Source organism: Microtus oregoni, unplaced genomic scaffold, assembly GCF_018167655.1.
Source record: "Microtus oregoni isolate MIOR12 unplaced genomic scaffold, Mior012 000007F_ref0000211, whole genome shotgun sequence".
In the NCBI taxonomy this organism is placed as follows: domain Eukaryota; kingdom Metazoa; phylum Chordata; class Mammalia; order Rodentia; family Cricetidae; genus Microtus; species Microtus oregoni.
The window spans coordinates 18979557-18993810 of NW_024543066.1; the positions used below are offsets into that span (position 1 = coordinate 18979557).

At 43.6% G+C, this 14254-nt stretch overlaps 1 protein-coding gene across 48 annotated transcripts in view; it reads right to left on the reverse strand.

The window, feature by feature from the left end:
• Positions 1-14254, reverse strand: part of Map4k4 (mitogen-activated protein kinase kinase kinase kinase 4) — a 139405-nt gene that overhangs the window by 15338 nt on the left and 109813 nt on the right. For 2 of the 48 annotated variants that reach the window (XM_041655828.1, XM_041655831.1), the window contains exons 15-24: positions 13803-14018; positions 12936-13097; positions 10398-10631; positions 9290-9396; positions 7907-8055; positions 7198-7295; positions 6365-6373; positions 5020-5195; positions 4454-4574; positions 3312-3503 (exon numbers count right to left, since the gene is read on the reverse strand). In XM_041655828.1, the coding sequence (XP_041511762.1) occupies positions 3312-3503; positions 4454-4574; positions 5020-5195; positions 6365-6373; positions 7198-7295; positions 7907-8055; positions 9290-9396; positions 10398-10631; positions 12936-13097; positions 13803-14018 (1464 nt within the window). Of the gene's footprint in view, positions 1-3311; positions 3504-4453; positions 4575-5019; positions 5196-6364; positions 6374-7197; positions 7296-7906; positions 8059-9289; positions 9397-10397; positions 10632-12935; positions 13098-13802; positions 14019-14254 lie in introns of all 48 variants that reach the window. The other 46 variants (XM_041655827.1, XM_041655830.1, XM_041655829.1 and 43 more) reach the window with 38 other exon arrangements.

The following is a 14254-nucleotide window of genomic DNA, read 5'->3' on the forward strand; positions in this document are numbered from 1 at the left end:
GATCTCCTATCTACTGTGATAGACTACTGATGTGATCTCCTATCTACTGTGATAGACTACTGGTGTGATCTCCTATCTACTGTGATAGACTACTGGTGTGATCTCCTATCTACTGGGATAGATTACTGGTGTGATCTCCTATCTACTGTGATAGACTACTGGTGTGATCTCCTATCTACTGTGATAGACTACTGGTGTGATCTCTTATGTACTGTGATAGACTACTGGTGTGATCTCCTATCTACTGGGATAGACTACTGGTGTGATCTCTTATGTACTGTGATAGACTACTGATGTGATCTCCTATCTACTGTGATAGACTACTGGTGTGATCTCCTATCTACTGGGATAGACTACTGATGTGATCTCCTATCTACTGGGATAGACTACTGGTTGATCTCCTATCTACTGGGATAGACTACTGATGTGATCTCCTATCTACTGTGATAGACTACTGGTGTGATCTCCTATCTACTGTGATAGACTACTGGTGTGATCTCTTATCTACTGTGATAGACTACTGGTGTGATCTCCTATCTACTGTGATAGACTACTGGTGTGATCTCCTATCTACTGTGATAGACTACTGATGTGATCTCCTATCTACTGTGATAGACTACTGGTGTGATCTCCTATCTACTGTGATAGACTACTGGTGTGATCTCCTATCTACTGGGATAGATTACTGGTGTGATCTCCTATCTACTGTGATAGACTACTGGTGTGATCTCCTATCTACTGTGATAGACTACTGGTGTGATCTCTTATGTACTGTGATAGACTACTGGTGTGATCTCCTATCTACTGGGATAGACTACTGGTGTGATCTCTTATGAACTGTGATAGACTACTGATGTGATCTCCTATCTACTGTGATAGACTACTGGTGTGATCTCCTATCTACTGGGATAGACTACTGGTGTGATCTCTTATGTACTGTGATAGACTACTGATGTGATCTCCTATCTACTGTGATAGACTACTGATGTGATCTCTTATCTACTGTGATAGACTACTGGTGTGATCTCCTATCTACTGGGATAGACTACTGGTGTGATCTCTTATATACTGTGATAGACTACTGATGTGATCTCCTATCTACTGTGATAGACTGCTGGTGTGATCTCTTATGTACTGTGATAGACTACTACTGATGTGATCTCCTATCTACTGTGATAGACTACTGATGTGATCTCTTATCTACTGTGATAGACTACTGGTGTGATCTCTTATCTACTGTGATAGACTACTGATGTGATCTCCTATCTACTGTGATAGACTACTGGTGTGATCTCCTATCTACTGTGATAGACTACTGATGTGATCTCTTATGTACTGTGATAGACTACTGATGTGATCTCCTATCTACTGTGATAGACTACTGGTGTGATCTCCTATCTACTGTGATAGACTACTGATGTGATCTCTTATGTACTGTGATAGACTACTGGTGTGATCTCCTATCTACTATGACAGAATACTGGTGTGATCTCCTATCTACTGTGATAGACTACTGGTGTAATCTCCTATCTACTGGGATAGACTACTGGTGTGATCTCCTATCTACTATGACAGAATACTGGTGTAATCTCCTATCTACTGGAATAGACTACTGGTGTAATCTCCTATATACTGTGGTGACTGCTGGTATGATCTCCTAGGTACTGTGGTAGACTGCTGGTGTGATCTCTTATGTACTGTGATAGAAAATATTGTTATAACCTCCTATCCACTATGGTAGGTGATTAGTGTGACCTACTATCTACTGGGACAGACTATGGGCAAATACTTCTTTTGTTCATTGTTTATTTTAATTGAGCCTCTTCCAGAATGCCAATGTTGCTAAAAGGTAAATGACCATTAAGCCCATACCACACAACAGGGGCTCATTAGTAAACGTACAAATGACAATAGGCATGACCTTCTGATCTTTTAGGAGCACTGGTGTTAATAATGTAACTTAAAATCAAAAAATTAAACAAACAAAAAGCTCACAAAGAAAGTGAAACAAGTTGTTAAGTGGAAATGCAATGATGATTAAAACCAAACAGAAAAACTTGCCAGTTTAGTGAGTTAAGGGTTACAGTAAGATGGAGCGTGCGTGAGATATAAACAAGGAGTGCAAGCACAGATCTCAGGGACAGAATACAGCTCAGCAAGCGCCTTTCCTCTAGTTGTTTCCTCTGTGGGGCACCTGAAAGTCACCATGTCCTACAGCCCATGCCATCCTAAGATTCCCCACCTGCCCAGGTTGCCATCTCACAGACTTCTCTCCCTGCCCTGTCAATCAGTGGCCAAGCCGATTTGCTGAGAAAGCAGCTGCCTGACACTGTCCTCAGGAGACTTTTCTCATACTTTCTAGTGAGGGAACCAAAGTATTGCTGCTGCCTAGCAGTCAATCAGGTGTCTACTTGACAAGATTGGCTGAAACTAAATGTTTAGACCTCTGTCAGCTATTAAACAAATGGACACAGTAAGTCTGCACACTGAAATGAAATCTTGTTTAATTAAGCAGGTGCTCAGGTGGGCTATCACTGCACTTGTGCATGACCTACTTAAAGAACAAAGGCTCACCCACCTAGGACCCAGACTGAGCAGCACAGCTATGCCACAAACACACAGGACTTCCTAAACAGAATTTAAATTAAAAGAAAGCTCACACCTTTGTTCTTGCTTAGCATCATAATTGTCTACATTTTACCCCAAAAGTCCTTGACTCTTCTTAAACCCTGAGTATATGTGGATGTCAAGGAAAAAGATAAAAGGACTGGTTAAAACCAAAGTCATCAACCAACAACCAACCCCTCCCCAAAATAAACAGACGAAACCAGTAACCAAAACACAATCAATGCCTATTTGAAGGAGATTCTCACACAAGACAAGAAGTTTGTGCAAGTAAGGCCAAGTTTATGTAGTCACATTTTCCTGTATTTTATAAACTGGATAAAAAGGATGAAGAGGCAAATTCCACAGATGACTACAAGGATTTCATGCCAAATACGTAATGGATCTGAGAACACAGCAATCATTTTATTTAAAAAAAATGAACAGAATAAAGCAAGCCATGCAACTATACTTATCTAGAAAAAGTAAACAGTGAACTGGCAAGTTTTGGGGAATCGATCCATCTAGGGTTAGGGATTTGTATGCAGATCTGAACATGTTACTTGGGATTGGGGAGGAGGGCAGATGACAGAAAAGCAGGGGGAGGAAGAGGGAGAGGGTTTCTGGGAAGGGCTTCTTTGCAAACTAGCTCCTTGGCAGTGCTGGTCTAACCCCAGGAAAGCAGCCAGCTGTGGTGTGAGACATACCTCATTAGCAGTGAGCTTGTCCTGGGGTGTCTGTGGGGACATGGTGGGTGTCGGCTGGCTGGAGGATGGGGAGGAAGAGGTGGAGGAAGTGGAGGAGGAATGGCTTTGCTGTAAGAGATCTGGCAAGAGGTGAATGCGACCGGCAAAGCCATTGCTCTCATGATGGCTGGCACGCTTTTGGTCAACTGTACTCTGTAGAAAAAACAGGCACACTGGTCTCGCTCAAGCACTGCTGACATTGCTGACAACCCTACTGATAACTGCTTTGTTCAAGGTGCTGTGTGACTTTTCAAACTGTTAAAATTACCAAGGAAAATCCAATGAAATTAGCCGGAATCACTCAAACTTCCTTGCCAAATGCCCAATTTGAGCCAATTGAATTCAAAGTACCCAATGCAACCGAATGCAAGTAGCAAGTGTTTCAGCTGGTTCATCTGCAGCAATAGCATGGAAGACCACCCCCTTGTTCTCACTGTAAATCTCTCCAAATTACCCCTAGAAAGTACCCTGTGGTTTCTTTGAATCCTGGTTTTCTCATGTTCTTCCTACTTTCCATCCAAATACACTGCTGTGGCATAAAACACTCAGGGCAAAATCCCAAAGCCGAGAGCGCCGTGTCCTATATTAATAAGGACCCTATCACTTGAATGAAATCTAAGTTAAGAATGAACAGTTATAAAACATCACGGTCCAAAGAGACCACATCTTGCATCACAAACCGAGATAATCACTTTGGACCACAGGAGACCTGCTTATCCTTGTGCCCCACTCCTGCAATACTGCAGACACTCAGGGCCAGACGCCCCAGCAGAGCCTCTTGGTAGCCCTCTTACAGGCTCCAGATCTCAGACTCTCTGTGGCTTTTCTACCACTCTAACACAGATTGTGAAACTCAGCATGGTGCTTGGATGAAGGCTGCCACAGGCATGCAGGGGAGCAGCAATGTGGGGTGGAAGACTACTGGCTACCTTGGTGGCATGCAGCACACCTGCCTCCCTAGCCCAGAATACCCTACCCTCAGAGTTGTGTTAACATGAAAACAGATGATGATGTAGAATAGCATGAGTGAGTGAATGAGCAAGTGGGTTAATGACTACAGGAGAAGCTCAGCCTCTGACAACAGAAAGAAGAGACACAGGTACCTGGCGGACGATCAGGGTGCCCTCCTTGGATGGGGTCATGGCTGGCTCACTTTCCACATCATCGTGAACAATCATAGTTTTCACAGATTCTGTTTCCCCATTGCTCAGATTCAGAGATGACCTGTGGTTACAAAATCCCATGTCAAGAATATCAAGCTGAACCTCCTTATCATCTCAAAGCCTAAGGTGAGAGGAGGCTGCAGGCATGAGCTTCCTCTAGGTAGCAGGATTTGGCTTTATCCTTTTGACAGAGAGTTCTCTGCTGTTTACTTTGTTCTTAAGCAAAACCTCAGAAAGTATACTTTTTAATTATACCCAAACTTCCCTTGTGCTGCACCCTTAAGTTTAAAAAACCACATTCTGAGATATTGTGAGGAGGCACTGACGTGTGTGTGTGTGTGTGTGTGTGTGTGTGTGTGTGTGTGTGTGTGTATGTGTGTAAGTTTATATTCTACTGAGTTCATGAAAACCACATCAAACTTCTGCAACAGTGCTAGGGCAAAAGGCTGCATCAGAAGGAAAGCGTAGAGGGAAGACTCTCATCTGCTAATACAGCAAGCACTGACGCTGCTCTGGTGTCCTCCGGTCCTGAGGTGGAGTCATCAGGCCCCTCCTGCTCCACGTCCTCCTCCTCCTCATCCGTGGTCCCAGACTCCTCACTGGAGGAGGAGTAGTCTGTCACTTTGTGAGGTGGTCGAACATCTTCCACTGCTCGAAGCTCTTTGGCCAATGCAGTCAAGTCCTAACACACAGGATGGAAAACAGGAGTTAGGCAAAGGGGCCAGTAGGAGAGACAGGTAATAAGCTTTCCAGGCTAACTGCCAGTAAGCAGCCAGGGTTGGTGTCAGAGAGGGCTCTCTGGAGATGTGTGTTTCAAATGAAGGAATCTGTACAGTTTTTGATAGAAATAGGCAGATGCCGTTGGCAATCACAATTCAACGATCTACTTAGGATACGCTGACAGCATTCTGTTTTCAAATAGGAAGTAGTGTTTTATGTCTGTTACGTATAGAAACAGGGCCGAGGCTTTGCTATGACGTGTCCTGACTACACGGTAGTATTTCTTTTAAAGGGATAATTCAGAACACCAGCCTCGAATCACACAGATCTGAGTTAACATATCGGAGTTTTCTGCCCTCATTTGTCTAGAATTCCGAGTCCACAAGAGAATGGGGTGCTTCTAGCACAGTCACCCTCACTTCCCTACTAGTAACTACCATCGTGCCGAGTCACAGGGGAAAGTCTCTCTGCTACACGCCATGTAACAGGCGAGATGTTTTCCAGGCCCCCCTTCTAGACTCAGCCACGCTCCCTGCAATATGGCCAAGGAGTGTGAACATCAAAGGAAAACTTCCTAAACCCTGGCTTCATTTCTCTTTACTGTGCTGAGATATTTTAAGATTCTTATCAATCTGCCAAATCTAATTTTCCAGAGTGATGATTACTTACCCCTCCCATTTACATGCCAATTCCAAATTCACTTGAGAATTTTACTTAAAAGCAATGACATTTAAAAAAAAAAAAAAAAAAAACCAAACAACTATATAGCTATTTTTCCTTTCTATTTAAAGAGCAGTTCTGGTTTAGCTTTCTTCTTTTATGCAGTTAACAGTATGTTTTTTAATTCACCCTTGAGCCTCTGAAACAACGGGGACCAAGTCTGAGCCCCCATATCCTGCTAATTATCTGTGCCACTGCAGCAGTTCTCAAACAGACGCTCAAGGGACGGAAGTCTGACCACAGTGAATACCCGGAGCATGTCCTAGTGCTAAGACATCTGATTACCAATGAAATACAGTTTGTGACATCTAGAAAACAATAAGGCAAGTCGAGAGCAGAGTTCAAATTTAAGCCAAGTTAAAAGGTAGAGAGAGCGCTGCTGAAGGTAGACGAGCCAGAGTTAGGGCTTACCACTTCACCCTTCAGGACACGGCAATTCATGGAGGTGGCGAGGGAGGCCATCGTTGATGGGGGATGCAGAGAAAAGGGGAGCAGACAGCAGAAAAAAAAGGAGGGGGAAGAAGTCAAGAAATCAGTCCAAGCAGGAAACTCAAACTTCAGTAGGCTTAAATCTACAACCACCCACAGTCACATAACTAGTTATTATTACAAGGAGAGAAGGGGAGTGCGAGGGGCAGTCACAGCCATCATTCCAGAGACCAAAGGCAGCGGCACTCAAACAACAGGAGGCTTTGAAAAGCTGACTTACAACAGTTCATTTTGAAAGTCAGTACTGTAAATGCCAAACTCATTTAACATAAGGTTTAATGCCCACCTGTCATGTGTGTGTGTGTGTGTGTGTGTGTGTGTCTGTGCACGTGTGCAGGGGGAATCTTAGCTTTTACTTAATATTACTATAAAGTATGTGTTCCCTTTAAAAATGCCTTTCAAATAAAACTACATTTTGTTCTGTGCTTTTCTGTAAAGAGGACTGGACAGAAAATATAAGGCTAAAGTAGAAAAAAATCTGCCCCACTAGGGACTTCAGGTGTGAGATACCTAAGAGAGAACCCGCAAATGCATCCTGGCATAGGACATTCCTTCGACCTCCGCACACAGGGAAAGGACCACACACAAATCAAACCACCACAGGCTTCTCAATCAGTTTGCTTCCTTCTTTTTGCTAGAGACTGAACTAGAACCTCTGAAGTACAGCCCCATACCCTAGCCCTTCAGTCATATTTTTACTACAGAGATTTCACTCAAGCTTGGGACAGAACCGATTGATTTTACACAGTCCTTACAGCAGGCTTGAGAGGTCGAAATACTTCTTTCTTTTCCTCAGGTTTTTTGGCTACATTTTCAAGGCGCTGAGATGGAGAGCCTTCAGACTTGGATGATGCTGTTCAGTTCAAGAGACAAAAAAGTAGAAACACAGATATATGCAAATCATACACTGTTCCTGCCCCACCCCCATCCATCCAGCTTCCCATTTCTCCCTGTTGACTTCTCTCCACGGAGTCTGAACTTCAGGCAAAAAATGGGATCTAGGGACACTCTGCACTCTTTCTGATGTCTCACTGAAAGCCCTGCATCAGTTTCATGGGTGCTCCCAAGGACTACGAAGAAAACAGTAACTACTGTTGTCAATAATACATACTAACGATAGCACAGGTCTCAGAATCCAAACAGGAAGAAATGTCAAACCCCAGCTTAGGCATTTTAATTCACTTTAGGCACATTATCTGACTGCACTCAACTCTAAAGTGTTTATGGTGCTAGATATGTGTGAAGTTTTGAAAATATAGCTCTCTGAGTAAAATTATTATGACTACTTATGATTACTTATTATTTATGATTACTTATATCCTCAGCAATCTATGTCAAAGCATCATTTGTGAAACGCAGCTGTATGCAAGTCCAGGTCTCTTTTACACAAGGAGGTCTTCCAATCACTAATTACAGCCACGGGTGTTCCCAAAGAAAAGTGTGTAGGAGAGATAGATAGCCTACATCTCACTCTGAAGCGTTCACCAGAGCCGCTCTGAGACCCAGGATGGGAGCCAGGCTGGGATCCTGAGTTGCTGGACCCCGAGGAGCTGCCACTGCCTGGCCTGGGGACCAGCTTCTCCACTCTCTCCCATAGGAGCCGGGGCTCAATACTGCTGTTGGAAAAGAAGAGAGAACGGTGTCATTCCACTATGTTATGGCATAAATGTGTACATGATGTGGAATGTGTGGAGGAGAGAGAAGCCTATGAACAGCATTTAACACAGTGCACTGCATACACACGGTGGTGCAGACCTTGTGGACTTACCACACACCAAAGACACCTCCTCCTGAAGCAAATGACATCCATGTTATGGATGCACACAGTCTAGAGCTACAAGCAGCATTTCTGTCCTAATCAGAGCCAATTCTTGATGGGAAATAAACATCACTGAGATAATTACCCATTATATCTAGGTTGCCCTCGTTCACCCATTACAGTTCTCACACCCTGAATGTCCACAATTCATTCTTTTGTCTGAGATGTGTGGGGGAAGCAAAACTGGGAAGGCTTTCTGGCTATGGTCAGACCCACAGCACACATCTGCTGGGGAGAATTCGTGTTCGGGACACTGGCACAGGAGAATGCCAGTCCTCCTGGTCATTGGCATTAAAGGGCTGCCTGCAGATTCTGAGTTACCATCCATCTAGCCACCTGTAACTATACCACGGTTGCCAATACGAAAGGCTCTGTGATGACCAAACTGCCAAAGACTTAGCAAGGATAATCTCTAGGGCAATGCTGACAAACAGAAATTTCCAGTAAGCTGAACATGCAACACACGCCACATCTGATCACTGTACTAGCAGTACACGTGACACCAGCACTTGAAACACTGCTAATGCCCCACCATGGAGGTGAAGTGTTAATTTTATTTCATTTAAAGTCAGTTAAATTCCCACTTAGCCTTGTGTGGCCAACACTACAGCATCACGCAGAGCTGCCCCAACCCCAGTGTGATGCCATTTGACAAGCTCACTAGCCTGCTGCAGGCTGCTACAACACTGACTTTGCTGTGACTTTTACATCAGTCTACACCTTCACAGTTTAGTCTTTCAGGCTGAAAACTTCCTCAAACTTCAAGTTTCTCAGAACCTGTTCCCAAGCCTCCATTCTCTGCTTTACAGAGAAAAGCTGTTTTCATTTCAACTACAATACATACCAAATCTTTTTACTACAGATCAATTTGTTGTTCATACTAATGAGGTAGGGGCGTGTGTACACAAAGCTGCTCATGTCTTTTGTCTAGAACTTCAGTTCTGGGAAGAGCACACTTATGAAAACAGACAACAGATGACTCTGAGAACAAGCACACAGGACATCGGCTCCTGTCAATCTTCTTTTACCTGGTGGAGTTTCTCTGTCCTGCTTGGCTATTTTGCTGTCCACTGCCCTGCAGTGGGGAATCCCGGCGGGATAAGACAGGGGAACGAGATGTTGTTCTCACAGGAACCTTTAGATAGGAAAACATAGCAGTTAAAACTAAAGACATGAGCTGAGCAACAAAGCTCATCTTCAAAGCTCTTCAAAACACATTCCAACACAGTCCTCCTTATGCTGGCACACCTATCACTAGGCTCCTCCCTCTCCCAGTCCTGCCCTTATCCTGCACTGATCAAACCGGCCTGGGCAATCTCTACACTCTGAAACATGATGTGATGTGTGGACTGAAGCTGGTGGCAGGGAGCGCACAACAGCACTTCGCTGAGATAATGTAAGAATCAAGAGATAAGCTCAAAGGAATCAAACAATGTTCTACAAACAGATTAGCAAGAAGCAAAGACTGGCAAAAGCAAGAAATTATTTAGAGGAAGCAAATTCCAAGTGAAGGAAAAAATACACTAAAATATGCCTTTTAATTTCATTTTGTTACTAATTACAAAATAACTTTACAATAAAAAAATCATTTTGTTAATTTTTTCCTCATAAGACTTTTTCTGAAATTTTTGATGTTATGCATCATAATGAAAAGCTTCTGTTTAAATTTACAATTCTATTTACTTTAGAAGCATGCTGTTTACAATTTTTCTTTAAAATTTTTTTTAAAGATTTATTTATTGTGTATACAGTGTTCTGTCTACATGTATGCCCGCATATCAGAAGAGGGCACCAGATCTCATTAAAGATGGTTGTGAGCCACCATGGAGTTGTTGGAAGTTGAACTCAGGACCTCTGGAAGAGCAACCACTACTCTTAACACGAGACATCTCTCTAGTCCCCTTTTAAATCTTTTTATTAAATTACGTTTTAAACCAGTTAACAATAAAAAGCTAACTGACCATTGGCTAAATGTAACTGACTAAACATGGAATGTTTTTCTCTCTATAAAAAGTTACTTTGAAATTTCATTGCCCCTTTAAATCTGGTGAAGTCACCATACCCATAATCAAAGTAAATAATAAATCTTAAAAGAAAAAAGAAAAAGCAGCACACATCTGTCTTTCTGCTCCTTACCCTTGGAGGCACCTCGTCACTGTCTGATCTAGACCAAGCCTTTTGGGTGGGGTCAGGTAGCTCTGACTTAGAGTCAGAGCTTTGACTGAGCACCTCACTGCGGGAAGGTGGACATGGGTCCTGAGAGCGAAGATGGTGGTGTGCGAATTTGGGAGGAGAAGGGTCACTGAAGGAATGGGATCTCGAGACAGGGGAAACATTGTTCTTGAGAGATGCCAGGTGGGACCACTGTACCTTACGAGAAAACAAAACACAAAACATTCAATGCGTTCTGCATACAACTAGCTTTTCTGGTCAACACTAAATCCAACAGGAGCTAGTAGAAGTGAAGTGGGAATCAGAGCAGCGCAGGGTCAGGCACGGAGCAGCAAACCGGTTAAATTCTGATGAAGGAGAGAAAGGGCAAATGCGCACTCACAGGGAGACCAGCACCAGACACATGCTGCAGACAGTGTGGAGGAGCATTTAGACCCCGAGAGGGGAGAGTGCTCTGCATGCACCCCCAGGGCAGGGCAGAGAGGTGGACACCACAGGACAGAGGCACTGCTACACTGCACACTCCCCGCCCCCCCCCCAAGACCTCGAGTCTGAGACTCTGACCAAGAACCAACAGGACAGTTGTGAGCAACCAAAGTTCTTCACATTCACAAAGACCGTAACAGTAGAACCCAAACAACTGACTTTCCAAATATACCAATAGCTTTTTCTTATTTCCTCCTAATCTTTGAGACTTTATATTAATTATGAAAAAAGTGGAATTAAAATTTCTTTAGCAAAAAAATCCAATGACAAGTCACCCCAGGCTGACCAGTGTCGAAGTGTGCCTTCCAATTAAGAACTCAAGAAGGTGACTTTGCCAAGTTAATTTATTCAGTTGCTTTAAAAACATTCTCTCAAAAATCTATGAAATATTTTCATAAAATGTTGTCTTGTTATTGTAGAATAACTGCCCAACATTACGATTCTCATAATTCTTGCTACATACTTACTGATCAGTGTGTTTAGTGCAAACTGAAATCACAAAGTCTTTAACCCGCTTGACTTCTGCCGATATAACCTGTGGCCAAATCCCCGTGCACAATCTCCATAGCTCACAAGTGGATCATATAATCCTAGTTTTATTACAATTTCATACTACTAAAATATTTTAAATGTTCACTGGGAAAGATACAAACAAATGTGTCACCAAGCAGTAGTAAGTGGGGCTCAACGTTAGGTGCCACTGAGAAGGTTCCCTCCAAGAACACTCTACAGTGCTTGCTTAGGCCAAGAGCACTCTCAGCAAAGGAGGAGGAAAAGGGAGACTATTTCTAAATACTGTATTAATCACTCATGAAATAAAAATGAGGTCACGTAACTCAGGAGCTCTTGAATTCTACTGCTCAGAGAGAAGTCTGACCCTTGTGCTGGGTTTAACTTTCAAGACAAATGCTCCTTGTGCATTTACCACGCAGCACACCAGGAAACAAGCTCCAAGTTTAGGAGCGAGTGGCAACCAAACTTTTCTACTTGGGTCTGTTCCTGTTCTCTCACCCTATGCTGTATCTTTTTCTGTCCATCTTTTAATCTCTGGAGTTCTCTGCTGCTGTACCCACATAAACCCCCTCCCTACATACTGTGCCTCAGATCTGCTCCTCTTGACCCCTTGCCATAGCACCCCACTGTCCAATAGGAGGATTTGTTATTGTAAAGCACATTCAAACTCTCAGGTGAATGCATTTGTCAAAGCACAATCATTACTTCTGTCTCAAAACCACGAACTTTTGTCCTAGGAGACATGCAAACTCCAGTGGCAAATGCAGGGAAGTTAGCATCTGTCTGAGGCAGCCTGCAGTACAGAACAGCATGGAAGGAGTATCTAAACACTGTCATCAGCAAGAGAGCAAGAATTAGGATTTGAGGCCAACAGTCAGCCTGGGATGTCTCTGCCATCTACTTTCCTTCCTAGACAACATGGCAGCTTCTCTTTTGAGTACTCAGACAAGGCAGAATATGGTACGGACTGAAGAGAAGTCATAACCTTTGTCAAGACTTCCTCCAGGAAATCAATATTTAATCTAATGGTCATAACCTGTTTGAATCTTGAAGTGTTTGCCAATCTGGTAAAAACAAAGACTTTCCCAGACATATTCAGCCAAATAAACAGAATTCTGCATGGATCTCAGGCATCTTCAGCCTCTAAGCATCCTCCAGGGAACTGGGGACCACAGGAGTAAAGCATTTACTTTAAAATGTTTGAGAGAAGAGCCTCTGGTTCTTTTCAAACGTGCTTACACAATAAAACAACTTTCTAAAAACCTAGTGAAAAAGTATTTGTTTAAGAGGAAGGAGGGACTTCACATCTGAGTTAAGGAGGGCGAAAATGAAATTACTGACTATAGATGTACTGTTCCTAATGACTTAAACAATGAAGTCCGACTGCATATCCTTCTTTAGCTGTACTGCCACAGCAGCTCTCTCCTCTCCACGTGACAATGCACTAAGTGTGGCCAGTGAGCCACTATGTGTCTTCAGCACAGCAAAGGCTGCTGCTGCTACCTGTGGCTCCGCTGGTCTCTGCAGGGCAGGGTGCACAGACTCGGAGTTGCCATTGGAAAAAGATTCTGATCGGGAAGGCACCGGCGGCTCCAATCCTCTGCCTGTTTGCTTAGACTGGGCCTCAGGGGAGCTGTGGTTAGTCTTTCTAAATCTATCTTCCACCTGCATCAGAGAATTAGAAGACATAGCGCCATGTTAGTAGGCAAAGGAGAGATGAAGAAGAAAGTCTAAGAGCAGGACATCAAGAGAAATTGTTCTCTTCAGCTATAAGAAAAGAGAAAGAGCAGCTGAGGGGTGGCAAAAAGCAGGGCTAAGATTTGATACAGGATTTTTAAAAACTATGAAAATTAAAATTAAGCAAAGCAGCCTCTAAGATAGCCTCGGTGCCCAGTTTCATTACTCTATCTGTAAGAGAATTTGTTCCCTGACTCTCCGCCCTGTGAAGGAGGATGTAGAGTAAGAGTGCCATCTACAGGCCAGAACTGCTCAGTGCTCCTGGAAGCAACCAAACCCTTTTGTCTAGCCCAGAGGCGGAAGAAGGCTTGGTTGCATCCGAGTTTGAGGCTGTGACCAAATGTACCAACTGACCCAATAAGAAATCAGGCTAAAGGTCCATTGGATCTTCATCCTAGTCTTACACCAGACCACTTCTCTTGTTCACACACTAAAGAATGATGGTGCCAAACATTCTTTTTTGTGTAGTTTTACTTCTAATTCCTCTAATACTTGTTAAATGAGGCATCCACACAGAAAACGGGTGATTTGCTGGTCCCTTCTGAAATTCATGGTACAGCTCTCTCACCAGTCACGAGGGAATGTCTCAGAGCCTTTTCAGGACCAGCATTTAAGCAAAGTGAAAGAAGATACCTCCCGAGCTCTGTCAGCAGGGTCGTAGTGAGGCTTGGGCTCTGGAGCATGATAGCTTGGCTTGCTCCTGTCCTGCTGCGGCTGCTGCGGCTGCTGCTGCGGGTGCGGCCTCCTGTGGTCGTGCTGTAGAGACAGGAGATATGCTTGTTCTTGTTGCAACTGCCTCTGGAGCCTCTCTGCCTGCCGGTGCTCCTCCATCTCCCGCCATCGGCACTCCTTGGAGAGGGAGAGGGCAACACTGAATCTGGGGACCACGGCGAGCTCATCTCGTCTCTGAGTCCCTTCTTGATTTTTGTTTGTTTAAACAGCACTTCCCCTCTTGTATGAGAGCAAACAAATGGTTGGGATTTTAAATAGCATGTTACCTGTGTAAAATCTGACAGCATTTGCTAACTGTAACATCATTGCAGAGTAAAAAAATTTAATTAAACATCAGATTCAGTGGTATATAT